Consider the following 18375-nt stretch of genomic DNA (forward strand, 5'->3'; position numbering starts at 1 on the left):
TTTCTCCTTTAGTCCCGCCCCCAGCCAGGGGTGACGTCTCTCCTGTTGGCCCACATATGTGTAAATCATTTTATTTGTTTCCCCGCCCCCTCACATCTGTACGGCAGGGACCCGACATGCAGCTGGACGCGAAGATGAGAGCATATTAGCACTTTGTCGCCACCTGGTGGCAAGGCAGCAGCATGGCGTGTCAGCAAAACACCCCAACAGGTAGCTTCACCTATGAATTTCATTATATTTGATTTTCAGCTACTTGTTTAAATTGATTTATGTTTTCAATTCTTATTATTTTTTAATTGATTACATTTCATCATCTTTCAAAATGTTGTTCTTACTCAGGTGTACTGTAAAACATGCCGTACCTCAACATATTCTGAGTTTACGTAGAAGTAGAGAGAGGAAGACACAAATTAAATCACAAAGTTTGTTAGTTTCATGAGAGTGCAAACTTTAATCAACAACTTCAGCAGATGCACAATGATATGTTTAAAGTCAAAGCCCATCTCACTTCAAGGATTGCACAAGTTTGTCTCTGTTACCACATTAATGCCACTGTTCCAACGCGCCATAAGATCCTAACTGCTGGCCCATCAAACACATAAAAACACAAAGAAGCCTGGGTTGCAGCAACCCAGCAACATGTATTTACAAAGTCTGGTCTTCACAAAGCACAGTGATGTAGACCCTGCTGAAAGTGTCGTGCCTCTTGATTCAGTGAGGTTCTACAGGTTTCTAACACTTTGATTTACAAAAGTAAATTTAATAACATATAAAACTTCATCTGGAACACATTTCAGAAACACTGACAGATTGTGCCGTTTTGTAATACTTAAGGCAATAATATCAACATATACAAACAGAAGACTATTGGGAAGTCTGTAAAAAGCAAAATTCTAGGGAAATCTTTTTCTTTGTGTTGGATGCTGTAAATCCATAAAACACAGTGATACCTACTGATCACAGCATAAGCCCTTTTTAAAAATAAAATTAAAAGAGGACTTTGAAATGCTTGACCATATATAACCTTGATTCGTCGTGCAACACAGCTGCACTGATGTCAAATATCTATTCAGCCAAAAGGTCTTCCCAAAACAGTGTAGATTCAGCACAGTTAACACTTTACGAATGATAAGCTACATGTAAAGTCTTTTCTGTTTCCACGGAGGAGATTTGTCGTCATTTTTTTACTTCGATGATGGTGGAAATTTTTACTTAAGCTGAATATACAAACGCACACATCACAGGTCACAGACGCAAAGCAGCACTTTTGTTACATAGAGCCAAAGATTAGGCTTCTTCTAGACAGTCTCTGCAACCAAATAGTACCTGCAAAAAGCAGAATACAAGCTGTAGATCGTGCAATCTTTAGAAAAACAATATTTTTACTTTGATAATATTTTACAGTATTGTTCAGTAGATTTTGAAATCTTTACCATTGTGTGACACCAGCCTTGAGGTCAATTTGGTCCAAATCCAGCTGTAGCTGAGGAAAAAAAGGAAAAGCAAGAGTGTAGTAACCATCACGCTGGCAAAATTAGTAAGCAGTCTTAGCTAACAGAAATGTCCTTGCCAATACCTTGCCGATAAGCTCCCTTTCTCTGCTCATGAAGGAGACGCTGTTCTTTACAGACAGGTCCAGTCTTCTCTGCGTGGACTCTTCCAGAGAAAAATCAAAATCAAACCTACAGAGCAAAAGAAAAAGAAGCAAGAAGTCAAGGAAGATGTGCACATTTCTGTCACTGTTACGAGTTTCTTAGCTGTTTTTTCACCTCTCATTGAATTCCGGGTTGAGCTCCCTCTTCTTGATGGCGGTTCTTCGCTTGGTGGTGGCCTTCTTGTCGGGCAGCAGGATGAAGGAAACATATGGGTCAGCACCATCCTTGGAGCAGGCTGCCAGGGCTCTGTGAGTATACAGAGATTGTGATATATAATGGCGCCGACTGCTTTGGGTGAAAGACGTGATAAGAAGGCAATGTATGTCATATAAAAACCTGCAGGAGTGAACAATGATGAAAAGCCTGTTTTCATCTGTGGAGTAGCCGATGGTAAGCTTCACCTGACCAGATGAGTTTGCATTGTCACCGGCGCTGAAAACACAAGTGTTCCATCACATTACGGTGCCTCATAATGCATAAGGAAGAGACATATCAGGAGAATTTACTCTGATTTCTGCATTCTTAAGGGAAGAAATATTCTGGATATCAGCCGACTGCAGAAACTGTGACAAGGTTCGTCTTTGGACTAAACAATGGGCCCCGGTGCCAGTGTGTGAGACTCACATGGAGAGTCCACTTCTGTGTTTGAGGTCCAGATGGGAAGGAACCCATCTGGGCATGACATCACCTGCATTGGCATCAGTGCTTGCTCCAACTGGAGCGCCACGACATACTGCCAGCTGAGTGTCCAAAACCTGCAGCATTAAAATAATGAAATATTATCAACAACACTTTGAGCAGCTCACCGATCAGCAGTGGCAACCAGCCCATAGGGGGAGCCTCCCTCCCTAATAAGAGGAGGGGAAATGTAAAATATATTTTTACAAATTCAGTTTAAAATGTCGGTTTACAAGCGTGTGTGGTTGTTTGTCTCGTTTGTCTCTGTGTGGCCCTGTGATGGACTGGCAACCTGTCCAGGGTGTACCCTGCCTTTCGCCCGATGACAGCTGGGATAGATTGGACAGCAGGCTCCAGCCCCCCGCGACCCGACCGACGGATTAAGTGGGTATAAAAAATGGATGGATGGATGTCGGTGTACACACTAGTGTGTGCCTACATGCAATATGAATTACATACACTACATTTCCCACCTACTGACATTGATTCACCAGTGAATTTCCAGACAGACTCGTATCGTTTCTATCTTGGGGCGCTGAAAATATCGCCCCAGCAGCAGATTTCAGGTTAAAAAAAGGCTTGTGCAGCGTGGTAAATCAGCGGGATGATGGCGAACTTCACGAGCGAGGTGCAGCTTATTCTCCTTATTTATCGATAAAGAGGATAAAAACTTTCCTTAGGAATGTTATGGCACAAGATCGCCTCAATGCCCTGGCTATGCTCTCCACAGAGAAAAAACTAACATGGAACATCCTTGATTTCAACACCAGAGTTATTGAGAAATTTGCCACTCAGAAAGACAGACGAGCAAAGTTCCTGTACAAATAAGAACTGTCCATCCCCTCCACTCACACATCATATTACACTCACCTTAGAAACACAAACCTACCCTTATTTCTCTCACTTACTCACACTGTTGATTTGTATAGATTGAGCTGATCATACCCTTTGCTTGTATTTGATGCCCTTAGCATTACACAAATGAAAATTGTTCATTTACTTTATTGATTCTGAAAAGGAGATTAAATCATTACTGTTAAATTGTAGTCATCCTCTGACTGTTGATTTGAATTCTTACACTGGACTAGGCAGGGAAATGTGTTGTCACATCAGCCCCACCAAGCATATTTTTCACCAGTCGCCACTGCCTATCAGTACCAAAAAATACATTTGGGATGCTACAACAAGAAGAATCCGTAGCTAAACTTGGCACGAGTAGTGAACACATGGAACATATATCCTGCCTTCCAAAAAGCTGCAATGCGGTGCAAAAGGGCAACAAAAAAAGAATCCAATCCAGTGACTGAAGTTGGAAAAAAAGGAGGATTTTGCAATTTTGGCTAAAGAACGGAGAATAACTCTGAGCTACACCAAAATCAAGAGCAACAGCACAGAATAGATAACAATGAGAACAACTGTTCTATGACACACAAGGCATTGTAGAGAAAATAGGCAGTAAGTTTTCTGTACCTTGAGCATGACCTTGATTAGTATCTGGCTCTCTGGCAGAGCACCATCCAAACTGAGCCAGCGGTCCAGCACCAACCCCGGCTCAGCCAACACCTCCCTCAGAGGAAGGGTCAAGGCCCCAAGAGCCTGCCCCCAGCTGTGGGAGAGCTGGACAAGAACACACACGTATAAAAATGCACACATTTGTCGTACTTTTATTATGCCTGTAAAAATGTCACCTGCATCTGCTTACAACTACACCTCAGGGCTCATCGCTCACCTTGACTGTGAGTGTTTCATCTCTGGGGTCACGAACCAAAAAATGAAAGGCTTCATCCCATCGGGGAGATGTGGATCGCTCACAGATCTTTGGGATGAACCAATGGCAAATTTGATGACTTTTTTAAAGTAATTAGTTTCAAGTACATGCTCAGTGCTCATAATCCTACCTTGGTTTTGTGCGAAACATTATTGTGTATAATCTCAGCTCCAGCCTTTGGCTCCTTTCCATTCTTTTTCAGCTGAAATCACACAAAACAGGACAGTCTAACACAAAAATTGTAAGAAATGGCATTTGACTGCTAGAATAAAATAAATCAACAGTGATCCTATGATGCGTGTTCAAACAACAAGCGATGCAACTGGAGCACCGCAACAACAGTTGCTTTTAGTGCATGCTGCTGAAAGCAACTGCTGTGCTTCTCCAGTCCAAACAACAAATAAAATCCCATGGACTCATAGAAGTGGTCTCACCGGCAGGCCGTGGGCACGCTCCACATACACAAACAGCACAGCTGCTGATGGCACAACCTTATTTTGGTACGATTGCTGGGACTGATACTGCAGAACCTGCAGGGAACAGGAAAGAGTTATGAATGTGCAATACAACAGTTGTGGTTCAAGTTTATTTTGCAAAGATACCAGCATACATTAAAAAAACTGGGCAAGCTCTTGTCGATTAAAAAGTATTTTCTATGCCATGGGAACCAAACAACAGCGTTATAAGACACAAATACAGTTCCTTCTTTAACAGGTGGAGAACAAATTCCAAAATCTTGGTTGTGTACAAAAACAGCTGATTTAAACAGATTAAGAAGATGTCTTTTACTGCTGTTTTTCTCTGTGTAAAACAAGCCTTTACACAAAGTACCTCAAAATAACTACGCCGATACCATCTGGGGTACCACTGGGAATGCCCAAGACGAACAGTTACTTTGACTAATATTGCTTTCATTGTATATGTGGCTTTCAAGTTTAGCATAAATATAAACTAATCTAAAAAAATAAATTAATAAACAACTGTAAATACAGTGACAAAATAACAGTTCTTCTCTACTTCAGACTCAGGATACCAAATTTTCAAACTGCACTGCAGCAAATCACTATTTTAGATTTAGGACTTTCTGCACTGTTTCACACAGGAGCTTCATATATGTTTGATAAAAGACTCCTGGTTTGTATTTCATCAGAGTTGTAGACCTCATATTTAGTGGCCCTTCTTAGCAAACAGAAGGTAAAATACTTGTTTAGGCATGCAGTGTGGCAGACAGACATACCATTACAAGAGAGTGTTTTAAACCCTAATTACCCCGAGATGAGGACCGGATTAACATGAGGATTGTTACATTAGCGTCACTCAGTTCAACATTGCTCTTTGCTGCAACTGAGGCTTTTAAGAGTTTTATCACACGTTAAAGCCAGAGTGTTGCTGTGCTTCAGTTTTACTCTCAGGTGTGTGTGTGTTGTCATTTATTTTTTGTCCCAAGAGAGAGGAAATCCAGTCAGTGCCAGAGGGCCACTCAGGAGCTTACAGGCTAAGTTTTATGCTTACCCCTGTTGACTGGAAAGTGTTACATTGTTCCTTCATTCGTATTTTACTCAAAACTACCTTTTCTGTTCCCTTCATGGTGGTGAGTGTTATTAGTGTTGCTCTTTTGCTCTAAATTGCTTTAATAATCCTTCTTGTATCCCTTTGTTGAGTTTGTTATCAGTGGGATCAACTTAAACAGTAATTTCCTTCATCTCCTGGTCCGTTCAAGACTGCAATAAAGCCACTGCATTATTAGCACAGTATATTGCCTCCAGTGGAGAGAATAAAGATTAGAGTACGTATCTGACCTGCTCCAGTCTGAGCGGATCTGAGACTTTGGGCAGCCACTCCAGCACCAAGTGAACCCGACCTGACTTCACATCATTTAGAGTGTACCACTAAAACAAGAATGGCACAAAAACATGCGTGTCATCATATGAACATTTTTAAAACGTGTACATGATAATGTTTTTCTGTTACAATCATTCCACTTACCATATCAATGAATTGTGCACTGATGATGTCTCTTAGGTTAAGCTTGAACCTGCAAAGACAGGTGACGTTGCATCGTTCATTTCAGTGACATAATATCCTTTCTGTTACAAACACAAAAAAATAGTCAGAAGCGATCTGTGACTTTCTTTTTTACTGTTACCTCCCGAGAAAATCATCCTGATCGATGTCCTTATCAAACAGCTCAAACTGGATCTCTTGCCCCGGAAGCTGGGTCAAAATCACCTAGATCCAAGAAATTTAAAAAACATCAGACACTTATGCGATAAGTGACCTCACTGACTAATTGAGCAGTAAAAAGGATGATACCTCGTAGAGTTCATTCCAGACAGGATTGAGGTTCTCTTTGATGGTGTGGCTGCGGAAGGTTATACCAGCGACTCGGATCTTGACATAGGGGTCGCTCTTTCCCTTCACCATACCCCCCATGAAGTTGTCCTTTGCAATCAGGTTTTGGGCCTCCATCAGATGGATTCGCAACACTCCCTGCAAGCGGGGCGAGGACAGAGAATGTTACTTCAATTTGGGATGAGAGCAGCATCTGCTGTAGCTCAACTTTAAGTAACCATCTCCTTACCTCAGTTGCAAACTCCTGATCGGGTGTGGTGTGCTGTGGCCATGTTGGCTGAGGCTTATCTAACCCACCAGGCACCGTAGAGTTAAGGTCTGATGTGATCCCTCCCTGGCTTGTCCCGGACCCAGAGGTTGAGGGGCGAGGAGATGGGGTTGTGGGAGTGGTGTCATCACTCAGCCACAAAATCTAGGAGGAAACAATGAAGCTTGTGTGAGCAAATGTCAAGCAGAAAACAATTGAACAATGCTGTCTTATGTCTTGTGATAATCATATGAGGCAAGATTGTTGGTAGACTATTCATAATACTCTTAAACCTCTCCAATATTTTTTTAACATAATTTTAAAATAAAAACATCAAAGATGGTAAATATAGTTGTAAAGATTTGCCCAAGGTGGATTTGAGTCTTCCCTGGGATGTTTGCCTTAAAAGACGCTTGTTTAGCCTACATTACCCAATATATGTATGTTGAGACAAGGACTGAAATACCGACCCGAAGCACAATTTTGGCATAGATGCGGCTTGCTGAACCCGAATTCTCCAGTTGAAACCACTGGTCCAGGGTGAGTTCCCGGGTCTCCAAAAGACGGCTCAGAGGGATTGTCAGACTGCCCAAAGGCAGAGTACGATCATCATCCTTCACCTGATCAGACATAGAAACAGAGGACACAGAGGGGAATATAAAAAAATGGTGTGAAATGTGTGTGAATGGTGTTTGGTTGTGTAAAATGTTGAACATGAGTTGAACTGTTGCCGATGACGACCTACCTGAATATCAATATCTTGTTTGCGAGGATCCTGAATGAAGAAGGTGAAAGCATCCTCCCACACAGGGCTGTTCGTCCCATAGCAAATCTGCAGAAGCAAGAAGTATAATCATGCTCTGAGTCAGATGTGAGGCCTTTAGAGGCAGTTACCTTCATTAACTTACCTTGCTCTCTTTAACTGCATCCTGAATAGAAATCTGCACCATTGGGCTTGGGTCCTTGTTGCCTTTCCTCATCTGCAACATGTCAACCACATCAGGGTGAATAACAGATGAAAAATCAGTGCACATCACATGAACTCATAAGCGAGAAGCTTACAGGCAGTTCATAAGCTTGGTCGAGATAGATGGCAAGGATAGCAGCAGATGGGAGATCAGCTGTCTTTGTGGTCAAGTTCTGGTTCTTTTCAATCACCTGGTAAAAGACAAACGAAGAATGTGTGAGGAATTGGATGTGGGTTCTTAAAAGCCCCAACATCCCATCTGGGGACACTAAATAAATTTATCTCACATTCAAGTTAAAGATAGAGCAGTCATAGAATATAAAACATAGTGCACAAAAGATAATGACAAACACGGACACATGAGAAAAATAACAGTCCTATAAAAACTTTTTTACCTAACAGTAGAGTGTAACAATAAAACTTAATTAAATTAAATGTCCTCACTGTGAGTGAGCTGTCGCCTCACCTCACTCAGTCTGTCAGCAGAGGACAGCAGAGAGAGCCACTCCAGCCGCAGGTGAACGCTGCCAGATGAGACGTCCCTCAGATTGAACCACTAAATGCAAGCAAAAAAAAAAAAAGTTTCATTAAAAACACATTTCTCTCATCCAGCTGGCGGTGGGAACAGAGACGATCACGAGGAGGCGCATGGTGTCTCCAGTATCACATGATAACAAAATTACTGAATGCTGACTCAGACATTTTTCATTTGTTTTTCGATTTGAAATTGGAGAAAAAAAAAGAAATAATAATATTAACGAAATACTGGATGTTTGTGTGAAACCTCCAACGAATTACTACTCACATCATCCACGATTCGGGCCTTCTTCACAATGTCAAGCTCTACCTTGACCCTGAAACACAGCAAGAAAAAGACATACAGAGGATCAATAATGTTATGAGCACTAAAATAACGAGACGATAGGGGCAAATTTTAACACTATCATGGTCCAAAATAGCAAAAAGCAGCTATGGGAATGACATGAGAAACACACAGACACATAAAGAATGAATGAGAACGAGTAAGCTACCTCCCCAGGAAGTCATCCTGGTCTGGGTCTTTGTCAAACACTTCCACTTCCAACTCCTGACCAGGCACTTCATGGACAATCACCTGACACATACACACACATAAATGGACAAATACACAACAACAACTGTACAAATATAGATACAGCTACAGATGGTATAGAAACACAAGGGCATGCAAACAGACAAGCAGGTGTAGATCATTTAATGTCTATTTAGTGTTTGGATAAAATCACACTATCTGAAAAAAGAGAAGACAAATGTGTTGCAAGAAGTTGCTTATCTCAGAAGCAGCTGCTTCCTCTTTCCACAGACAGAGATAAAATCTCCACAAAACGTATCCATTCGTGCAACAGCAGTGTCATATTTACAGCTAAAGACTTACTGCAACCCCCACAAAGCAAGAATACCAACAAGAAGGCGTCATTTTTGGCACACTACATCATGGTAGAGTACTATATCTCATGCATCTTTAATTTGAGCTATGAGTGTATTTGCTCCACCTCCAATCACCTCACCTCATACATCTCCCTCCACTGTGGGTTCAGGTTGCTGTCCACATGATGAGAGGTGAAGATCTGAGTTCCAACACGCAGCACGGCATAGGGGTCTGACTTCCCATTGATTAAGCCTTTGATGACTGTATCCTTGGCAGTCAGGTCCTCAGCCTCCAACAGGTGGATGCGAACAACTCCCTAGCATAAAAACATGCACGCAGAGACAAAGTCAAACTGCATCGTCACAAACCTCAGTGTTTCTCATTCTCGATGTGATCTGGTGTGCAACATGTTGTATGAAAGCTACGATGAGTGCTTGCAACTAATCTGCTCGAAAACGTATGCTTCAGTCAGTGTGGGTCCATGTTTCTTCAGGAGACCATTTATTATTGAGACAGTTACCCTTGGGAGAGGGGAGCGGAGCTGCGCCACGTGCAGGTCAGCCACCAGGGGGACAGTGAGACGATTGGGGAGCACCAGGTAGGAGGCTATTGCATCCATTATCATAGTGTCCGATATGGCACTGCAAATGAATGCAAGGATGACGTCCGGGACACACACAGAGAATGGACACACAAGCAAACAGAGGCTATGAACTACTGCTGGAAACATGTTCATGCATAAATAACATGAAATCCAGCATCAGAGCCAACAGGAGGAGTTATGAAAACATCTTGGCAAATATGATCTGATGGAGAAATACAATTAAAAAATAATGACAAACTGTCATCATAAGTATTGTCAAAGGGGCCGATGATGATGCACATATACAGCTGAGGTATCAGACACAGATTTATACCTCTGACAATGCTTTAATTGTATTTTCACACAGATAAATCGCATAGGGTTCCTTCATTACGACATTTTGAGACCATCTTCATATTCTATATAATTATATATACATATATAGAATATATATATAAAATGTGTGGCCCTAAACATAAAGCTTAAAGCATAAAGTCATAATCTTGCATGTAATCTGGATGGTATCAGTTAAGAAAAATTTAAAGAATAAGGCTGGCATTGTTTAGAACCTTTAGAAAACAAATCCCATGAAAACAAAAAATTGTGGTCATGAGACAGCTTTTTGACTTTCCCTGTTTACCCTGTTTGGCAAACTAATCACCATGCTTATTCATTCCTATGTAAGTCTGAAAAAAAAGGTTTATTTTCACTTTTTGAACAGTTGGAAAGTTTGGTAAACATATCTTGAGAAACTACTTGCAGTTGTGGACTGACTTGCAGAATATTTTATTGCGCAATTTACTGCACCAGGGCCTCAAGTGCGGGCCTGGTGCAGTAAAGTGCAGTTTCCGTGTGTGTGAGTTTAATCGCTTTAGACAGCAGTGAAGGCGCAGTGAAAAAGACAAATCATTCATGTTAGATTTTGACTTACTTATTAGTATGATCAGATTATTGTGGCCTTTTTCCTTCTGACTAAAATCATTGACAGGAATTCTGACTGAAATCATTGACAGGAAGAAAAATTAAGCATGAGGCCATCCTTATCCTTTAAACACGAGACCACAAATATCTGAACAGATGGACACTTAAGCTCTCAATTTGTTTGGAGCTTCTTTTAATTCAAGGAGACGACTGTGATACTAGTGGCTGGATAAGTGATACAAAACTTTCACTAATATCTATGCAGTGATTTCAACAAGCGCAAACTCCTAAATTTCATCTTAAACTAGACCTTTAAACAGATCACAACAACCTAAGAGATCTGGAAGGAGCTCCATCTTAAAAACTCACTTCAGTCCAGGGATATCCAACAGATTGGTAAGTCCAGTCCAGTTTATGTCCAGTTTCTACACATATTACACAAATGAAAGAAAGAAAAATCTGAATAAATGTACTGCAAATATCAATGAAGTGCCAGAACAAAAGCACTCACAGGCCTGCGAATGAAGAACATCGTAATGGCTCCAACGAGTGGCACGTCTCCGATCAGGGGCTCGAGGATCACACGCAGCTTTCCATGCAGCTACAAAAGGGAACATTTTGTTGAAAATGAGGTCTCTGGCAAACTGATAGTAATGCAAGGATATGCAAATATTTCTTCACCTACCTGGACTCCTTTCACTCCTGCTTTGCAGTAGTACTTTTTGATTTCAACATTTATCTCAACATCACCGGTGTAGCTGTAATAGAAGAACAGTGACAAAACTCAACCTAAATGTTTAATCAAGGGAAGCAGCTGATGAAAGTTATGACGGAGCTGCTTTCTTTGTGCGTGTTAAGTAAACACATAGCACTGTAATTCAGGAGTATTTCGGTGTCGAGCAAGAAGCCAGCAGCCATTTAAAACAGCAGATGAACGAAAACTGTGATGCATTACCTCAGGTGCAAATCCAACATAACTTGTCTCTTGTCGTGTTCTGTGTGAGCCTTTACACCAGCCACCTTCACAGCCTGTGAACACAGCAGCTGCTGTTACACAAAGCAAGCAAGACTGCAAGGCTTTCTGGAGGCACAGCAGCAAAGAACACTATTTACTGTAAGGAAAACATTCATCCAAAGACGAACTGGCTGGTGTCGTGACTCATGACTGGCCTTGGCTTGATTGCATTTTCTAAGGTTGTGACACATTTATCATTTAAACAGTCTTGTTTACACACCTTTTCTCCGAGGTTGACCTTCGTGAAGCTGAGAGTCTGCAGATACACGTTGGAAGCTCGGATGGCAGGAGCAATGGTTTCCACCAGCAACTTTTCCACATACTGACCTACAAAGGGCCAAGCCTGCTGCAGGATCTGCATAACACAGCATATGGCCGTTATGGTTTGTGAACTGATATAAGCAAGGCCAGGAATACTTATCACTGTCACATAGTAATACACTCAAATGTGCCTCGTGTTTGCATTTATGGTAATGCATTTAAGTTTTGATGAATTTCGACAACGTGCATCAACTGGCATAATGAAGTTTCTAAGAAATGATCTCCAAACACCTTGTGAGACTGGTGATACTCACATGCTGCTATCAGACCTGAGTGTCAGCTGCATTATCAAACTCAATAGTACGGATTTGCATTAGAAAGAAATTTAAGTCTCCAGACATGCTTTTTTGTTGTTTTTTTGTTGTCTTTTTTTCTCCTCACTCGCATCATGAAACACCCATTTCATTAAGCTGTTAAATACACTGTTTAACTGTGTGTTTGTAGACACAAGCAGGCAGATGGATCACATGTCGAGAGGCCTGTCGGAGAGAATGGCTGAAAGATGAGTCTAGCAAATCCTACAATCCAGGCTTCTGTCGTCACCTTTTATTGCGCTTATCCACCCAGAAAGATGCCTCATATTATTAGTATTCGTACCAACGCAAGCCCGCTGCTGATTTGAGTTTCTTACATTGACAGAGACAAAGAGGTTGCGATATGAACTGAGCCACTCTCCCTGCCTCTTAATTACACCGGCAGATTATCTGCTCTGATGGAGAGGCAGTAACTAGAGCGGAGTCACTTAAAGTACACATATGTTCCTCGTTCCTCGCAATATCAAATGTGAGGCATTTACGTTACTATTGTTGGAGTTTCTCAAGTGATGCATGGACATCTTATTTTGAATTCATTAGCTTTGCTTTGCCATAGGTTCAACTGGAAGCAGTAGAGAAGCAGGAGCTGTGTGTTGACAGTGATGAAAAAAATTAATGCTGAACATGTGCAAAGTCAGACAGGGAGGAAAAACATACCTTATTCAGCCACTCCACTTTCTCCACATCTGGAAAGTTGACCTGTGGACGAGTTGTGCGTCAAGCATGAACTCAAATATGTCAGGGCATCGTAAGATGACCTCTAGCTCTTATGTCTGAAATTCTGATGCAGAGCTTTCGTTCCAAAAGGGAAATTCTCACAACATGCCCTCTTACCAGGGCAGACTGGATTCAACCATTTTCCCCTGCTTTCTACCCACAAAGATAAACACAACAAAGTCACATAAAAAGCAGGAAGAGAACGCAGACATGACAAGTCAGACTAATTTGGCAACTGATAAAAATTTCAGAAAACCATCAAGCACGTTGTGCACATCAGATATCTCATGAGATCTCAGGCCTCTCAGCTCACAAGACCACGCACATGCAAACTCATGTACACACACACTTTATTGCGTCCTGCTGTCTAACCACATATGGTGGTCCACTGCTCTGAAGGATGTTTATGAGTCATCAAGTTTTGGAAACCAGATAAGGTCAAAAAGCAGGTCCAAAGAAGGAAAATGAGACGAGGAACACTCACAGGGAGGAAAAATCCCTCCCTTTACTGGTTAAAAAATGGTTTGTGTACCACATTACTCTGTTATTCATCCCATAGTTCCACTGCAGAGACCCGTCATGCGTGATCTGTCATTACATTAATGTGGGAGCAGTTCAGAATAATTCCTCAGAGAACTTGGATGTCCAAATACAGGAAAATATGGTGAACAAAAAGGACAGTCATGCATTTAGTCTTATTTTCTTTTTATGTGTGTTAAGTGTAAAATGTCTCGAGCATCTAACGATAGACAAAGCAGCAGGGATGCAGCAGTCTCAAACATGTGTCAGGTATGGCAATTACAATCTGCAGAAAATGATCATAGAGGACGGCGTGTCTCTTACCCAGGGAGGTAAATCCCTCTTGGATCTGAAAACCCTCTCTGTGGTGAATTCCCTCTCGTTCTCCTGAAGGTACATTGCAGACCTGAGCTTCATCACTTTCTCCTGTCGACTCTGTTTCCACCTCAAGTAGATCAGCAGCCCAAACAGCACAAAGCAGATGCTGAAGCCAAAATATCCGGCCAGGTACACCGGTAGGAGAGCACCCAGGCATTTTCCATACGACCACAGCACACTTACGGCGCGTTCAGCTGGGGGCAGGCTCGGTGAGGCCGGAGCTGTGCCTCTGTCTGCGCCCGGGTCTGCATCAGCGGTTGGCATGGTAAGATCCGTCAAACTTCACAGTTGCTCGACCTGGCCTTCAACTTCTCTGCTTTCGCGACAGAGTGGCAAATACCAGCGTACAGCACCACTTTGTTATTGCAGAAAACCATCAACAAATACGCGAAACTGCGGGTTTCGGACGGTTACATCATAATTACGACTTTTCGTCGCTGTGCTCCGCCTCAGTTCCGCAGGGCACTGTGATGGACTATTCCGCGTTTCATTTCGGTTCTTCTGGGGAGAAGGGCAAGCACAGACTAAGTGCTGAGGAGGCGGGCTCTGCTTCAAGCCCTCCTTCACACTAAACCAAGTGGAAACTAAATCCTAGAATTATCTTGTAGCGTCATGTGTTGAGTCGGGCGGAGCGTGGGGTCTTAAAGAAAAGTATTTGCAGTGCCTGAAGACATTACAATGCAGCAATGCCTTAGAATTAACCTTGCAAGCTAAAGGAACCGCAACACACGAAAATATTGTACACAGGCTGCGCAGCCCGTTATCTTCATACAGTCAGTCGGTCGGAATAAATCCTCCTGCATGCGCAAGCGCTCCTCAACACTGCAGCAGCTTCACCACCGAGCATGACAGGAGTGAAAACAAGTTCGTTGACAGAAAGATGTCCCGGTTCGCTTCGTGTATTGGCGTGCTGCAGGTCAGCATCAGCTTCCGTGGTGTGGCATCAGAGGGACCGCCATCCAGGATGTGCGCCCAATGTCACTGATGCAATGGTTTACCCAGTCGTTAAAAAAAGCAGGTCCATTGATAAAAAACTGCCAAACCATACGCAAAATTGGCCATTCTCTCTGGTTGCGTCGTGCGGTTTTTCCTCTCGGCTCTATTGAAGAGGTTCATTTATGCCAATTAAACATTCCAGGTTTTTAATAGCTCCCTTGTTGCCTGGAAACAACTGGTTATCTGTATTTGCTCGGAAGGTGAAGATCCTTTGTGTACATAGACTGGCTGCACTAACAACATGCGCTTAGAATTGGGAGTCACGTGGTATAAAAGCAACACAAATTCTATATCTATAATCTTGTGAAAGATCCAAATCAATGGGTTCATTTCCCAGTGTGTAATAAGGTTTGATTATGCTACATTATAACCATTCTCTAAGCATGTCCTCTATGCAACTTACTTTATGGCCTACTTAATGGAAACATGTAAGATTTGACAGTTATTACTGTGCTATTACTCTCTTTATTTGATCTTGCTTAAGTTGCTTTCTTTACACTCTTATATTGTCCCCACAGTCTAGTTTTGTTTGTGGGGATAAAGATGTGCTTCCTTGCAAGAAATAATGTGTGTAACACTGTCAGGAAAACATTTAAGAAGCTCTGAACTGTGACAGCAGCAGTGTTTTCACGGCCATTTTCTAGCTTTCTTTTTTTGTCATTTCTTTAATATGTTATTTGTTTTGTGATGTTGTTAGATAAATGATATCCATTCTCTGTCGCAAAATGAGCGAATCAGTGGCCTCATTGGTGAAATACTAGGATTACCTGGTCCTAAACTGTCAAACCCACAAATGAAGGAACACACATTTCAGTGAACAGCCACATCACTGCATGTCCAAGAATGAAGTCAGCTCTTTCACTCTGCAGCAAAAGGAGAAGTTGCCATCACAGGATGAGTGTGTGATGTTGAAATGATGCTTGCCAATAATTCAGGAGAAGCAAAAGTCATAACTGGGTCTCATGTCACTTTGCCTTTTGACAGTACTTTTTTTTCAAATACAGATTTATTGTAAACAACACAAATATAATTCTTGACATCAGGGTAATGTGAACTGAAATGAGCAATTCAATTCTAACGTGCCTTTTGTGTTACATTATACAGGTGTTAAAGGCAACAAATGATTCAGGTTTTGTGTCAACCTGAATGCTCATCATTAATTCTAACTATGTCAAATCTTAACATTTACTAACTACAATATACTATGTAACACTGCTAAGTTAATTTTCCCATGTTGTACGTGGGTTGTTACAAGCTGCTTATACGGACCATTAGTGAGGACTGTGTATACAACATCTGTTTTCTGTGTAAACTGCACCATCTGCTGAGAGCTTCCTCGGCTGCCACAACAAACTCAGCAAGAGTTAATGATCAGCTTATAAAAACAGAGATTAGTTTGTCTCGAAGCAGTAGGAGTCAGGTGCCTTTGAGCTCAGGGATTTGGTATGTAAATATATAGATCTATACACTGTTAAAAGCTGCATTAAGAATCAGTGAGCTCCGGCCTTCCTTTATTTTTCATCAATTAACAGCCTATTGTCTATAAAACGTCTCAAAATTGTGCAGAAACACCAGTTATAATCCCACAGCCTGAGATAATCAAAAGCATCTCATCATGACATGTCAGAAGCTAAAACCAATCAATGTAAATGTGTCTGTATTTTTGGCAAATAAGCTTTGGGTATTTGTCATGATTCATTTTCTGTGCGTTACCAATGCCTTGAATGGAGAAGTCCTGCCTGCGGTTCTGGGGAAGTAAGCATTAAACACAGGCCACAGCAGGATTTAGTTTGCAACCTCAGCTCTGGCTGTAACGGCAGAAGAAAAAGAAGATGGCCATATGACTGATTACAACACCAGCCTGATCACAGTGAAGCACAGGATGAACGACTGGACACTAAGTGTAAAGACCAGGTGTAATTGTACATGTTTGAACAGAGATTAAAGTATCAACACACCCACACTTCTCTTTGGGTGTAAATTTTACTCTCAAATTACAGGTCAGTCAGGCTTAAATCAATTATAAAATATCTTTATTTCTAAACATGCACAACAGCAATGATACTATATAATTAAGGCAAGAACCTCAAGACCTGAGAAATATATATACACTATATATATTTTTAACCTATTAGTGCCTCATAGGTGAAAGACATTTACTTTCAGCTCAATGCAATATAAGTAATTCAGTTTTATTTTCCACTATTTTGTTACTTTTTCCCCCGCTATATACGTTTTACCTTTCATTTTGATCCATTTATCTGTGACCATTAAATACTCTGCAGAATTTGTGGTGTCTTTGTTGTGGATTTTGAATACTTCTCTCCATAACTGCGAGTCTCCTACTTTTGACTCCAGAGCATGTTTAGTCAAAAATGGCATTACTGTAATGCGTTTACTTCTGTGTTGTTTCTATATTTTCCCTCATTCTTCTCTTATCCAGGCTTGCAGGTTAGTTAATCTGGTTTCAAACAGCTCCTGAATGGGAACAAACATGATTACCTCACATATGTGAAGAAAAAAGAAAATACACTGGTCTGTTAAGCGTTTTATAACCAAAACCTTTAATCACAGTATAAACAAAAACAGATGACAAAAGTTGAGGAGGAAAAGTCAGATATCCAACAGGTGTGGGTCCAGTCTCCAGCATCACTCAGCTGCTGCTCTGATGTCTCTGGCCTCAGACTGGACACGAGCGGGTCCTGGGACTCCCACCATGCAGGTTGGAATCGTAGGAAGTCCAAGCCATGACGGAGGGGACAGCTCACTTGGACCTCTGCCTCATCTTTCGTCTTTTACGCTTCAGCCTTTACAGGTCAATCACAAATACGAATGAGACGAAAGGTCTGCCGAACTGTGACCGTAAAAAAAAACGTGCTCTTTACAGAATCCTACCTGCGCATGCGCTTCTTCCTCCACTACAAAGAGAAAAAAATACGTTTAATAACACCCCAGTTGTACATAAACATTCAGAAAAGTACACTCGAGATGCACTTTGACTAACTGAATAATCCATATTATTGGAAGATTGACACTTTGCAGAACAAATGTTCACGCTAGCTGGCTAACCAAGTAACAAATATTAGCACCGCTGCACAGTAAGTTTCTCCCATTATAGACTTAAAATACCAACCTTAGCCCTCATGCCGAAAAGTGATGGCTGAAAATAGATGGAATATGTCAATGGTTATTTTCGATTGATTTAAATAAAAGGAGATTAACTTGGATTCCATCCACCACCAAAAATTATACTCACCAACAGCTACAATCTCGTCGCAATGGAGAGCGTCATAGGTGAGCGACATTAAATTTATAGGGGCTGTTACGTCAACTGTGGTGGACGAATACTGAAACATGGGAAATTGAGTTCTCTATACTCATCTCTTTCTAGCCTCTGAGGTGATATCGTTTCAGTTAAATACGCGTTCCTCCAATGAACGTGCCTAGTTTAATTTTGTTTGTATATTTCATACGTGTTTCTTTTTTAAAACAGAAATATGCACTACACGTCTGTTGAAGTTGAAACACTCTTTTTG

The 18375-nt window shown here is 41.5% G+C and overlaps 1 protein-coding gene and 1 long non-coding RNA gene across 2 annotated transcripts; both read right to left on the minus strand.

The window, feature by feature from the left end:
• Window positions 1-423: 423 nt before the first annotated feature.
• On the minus strand, window positions 424-15029 carry esyt1a (extended synaptotagmin-like protein 1a). The gene is made up of 31 exons (XM_072366918.1): window positions 13790-15029; window positions 12887-12928; window positions 11815-11949; window positions 11535-11608; window positions 11265-11337; window positions 11091-11180; window positions 10949-11004; window positions 9596-9716; window positions 9215-9391; window positions 8699-8781; window positions 8473-8521; window positions 8134-8223; window positions 7763-7858; window positions 7609-7680; window positions 7446-7532; window positions 7171-7320; window positions 6683-6865; window positions 6415-6591; window positions 6248-6330; window positions 6088-6136; window positions 5901-5990; window positions 4536-4631; window positions 4232-4303; window positions 4063-4149; window positions 3804-3950; window positions 2280-2410; window positions 1992-2087; window positions 1770-1901; window positions 1577-1682; window positions 1434-1483; window positions 424-1326 (listed from the first exon to the last, which is right to left on the minus strand). The coding sequence occupies exons 1-31, from the start codon at window positions 14105-14107 to the stop codon at window positions 1299-1301; spliced, it is 3240 nt and encodes a 1079-aa protein (XP_072223019.1). The 5' UTR covers window positions 14108-15029; the 3' UTR covers window positions 424-1298.
• A 2350-nt stretch (window positions 15030-17379) lies between these two features.
• On the minus strand, window positions 17380-18146 carry LOC140271675 (uncharacterized). The gene is made up of 4 exons (XR_011907861.1): window positions 18096-18146; window positions 17973-17999; window positions 17735-17757; window positions 17380-17646 (listed from the first exon to the last, which is right to left on the minus strand). It is a non-coding gene; the product is annotated as an uncharacterized lncRNA (long non-coding RNA).
• Window positions 18147-18375: the final 229 nt, after the last annotated feature.

The sequence above is a fragment of the Leuresthes tenuis genome, unplaced genomic scaffold (genome assembly GCF_036924035.1).
Source record: "Leuresthes tenuis unplaced genomic scaffold, fLeuTen1.0.hap1 SCAF_16, whole genome shotgun sequence".
NCBI classification, from domain to species: Eukaryota; Metazoa; Chordata; class Actinopteri; order Atheriniformes; family Atherinopsidae; genus Leuresthes; species Leuresthes tenuis.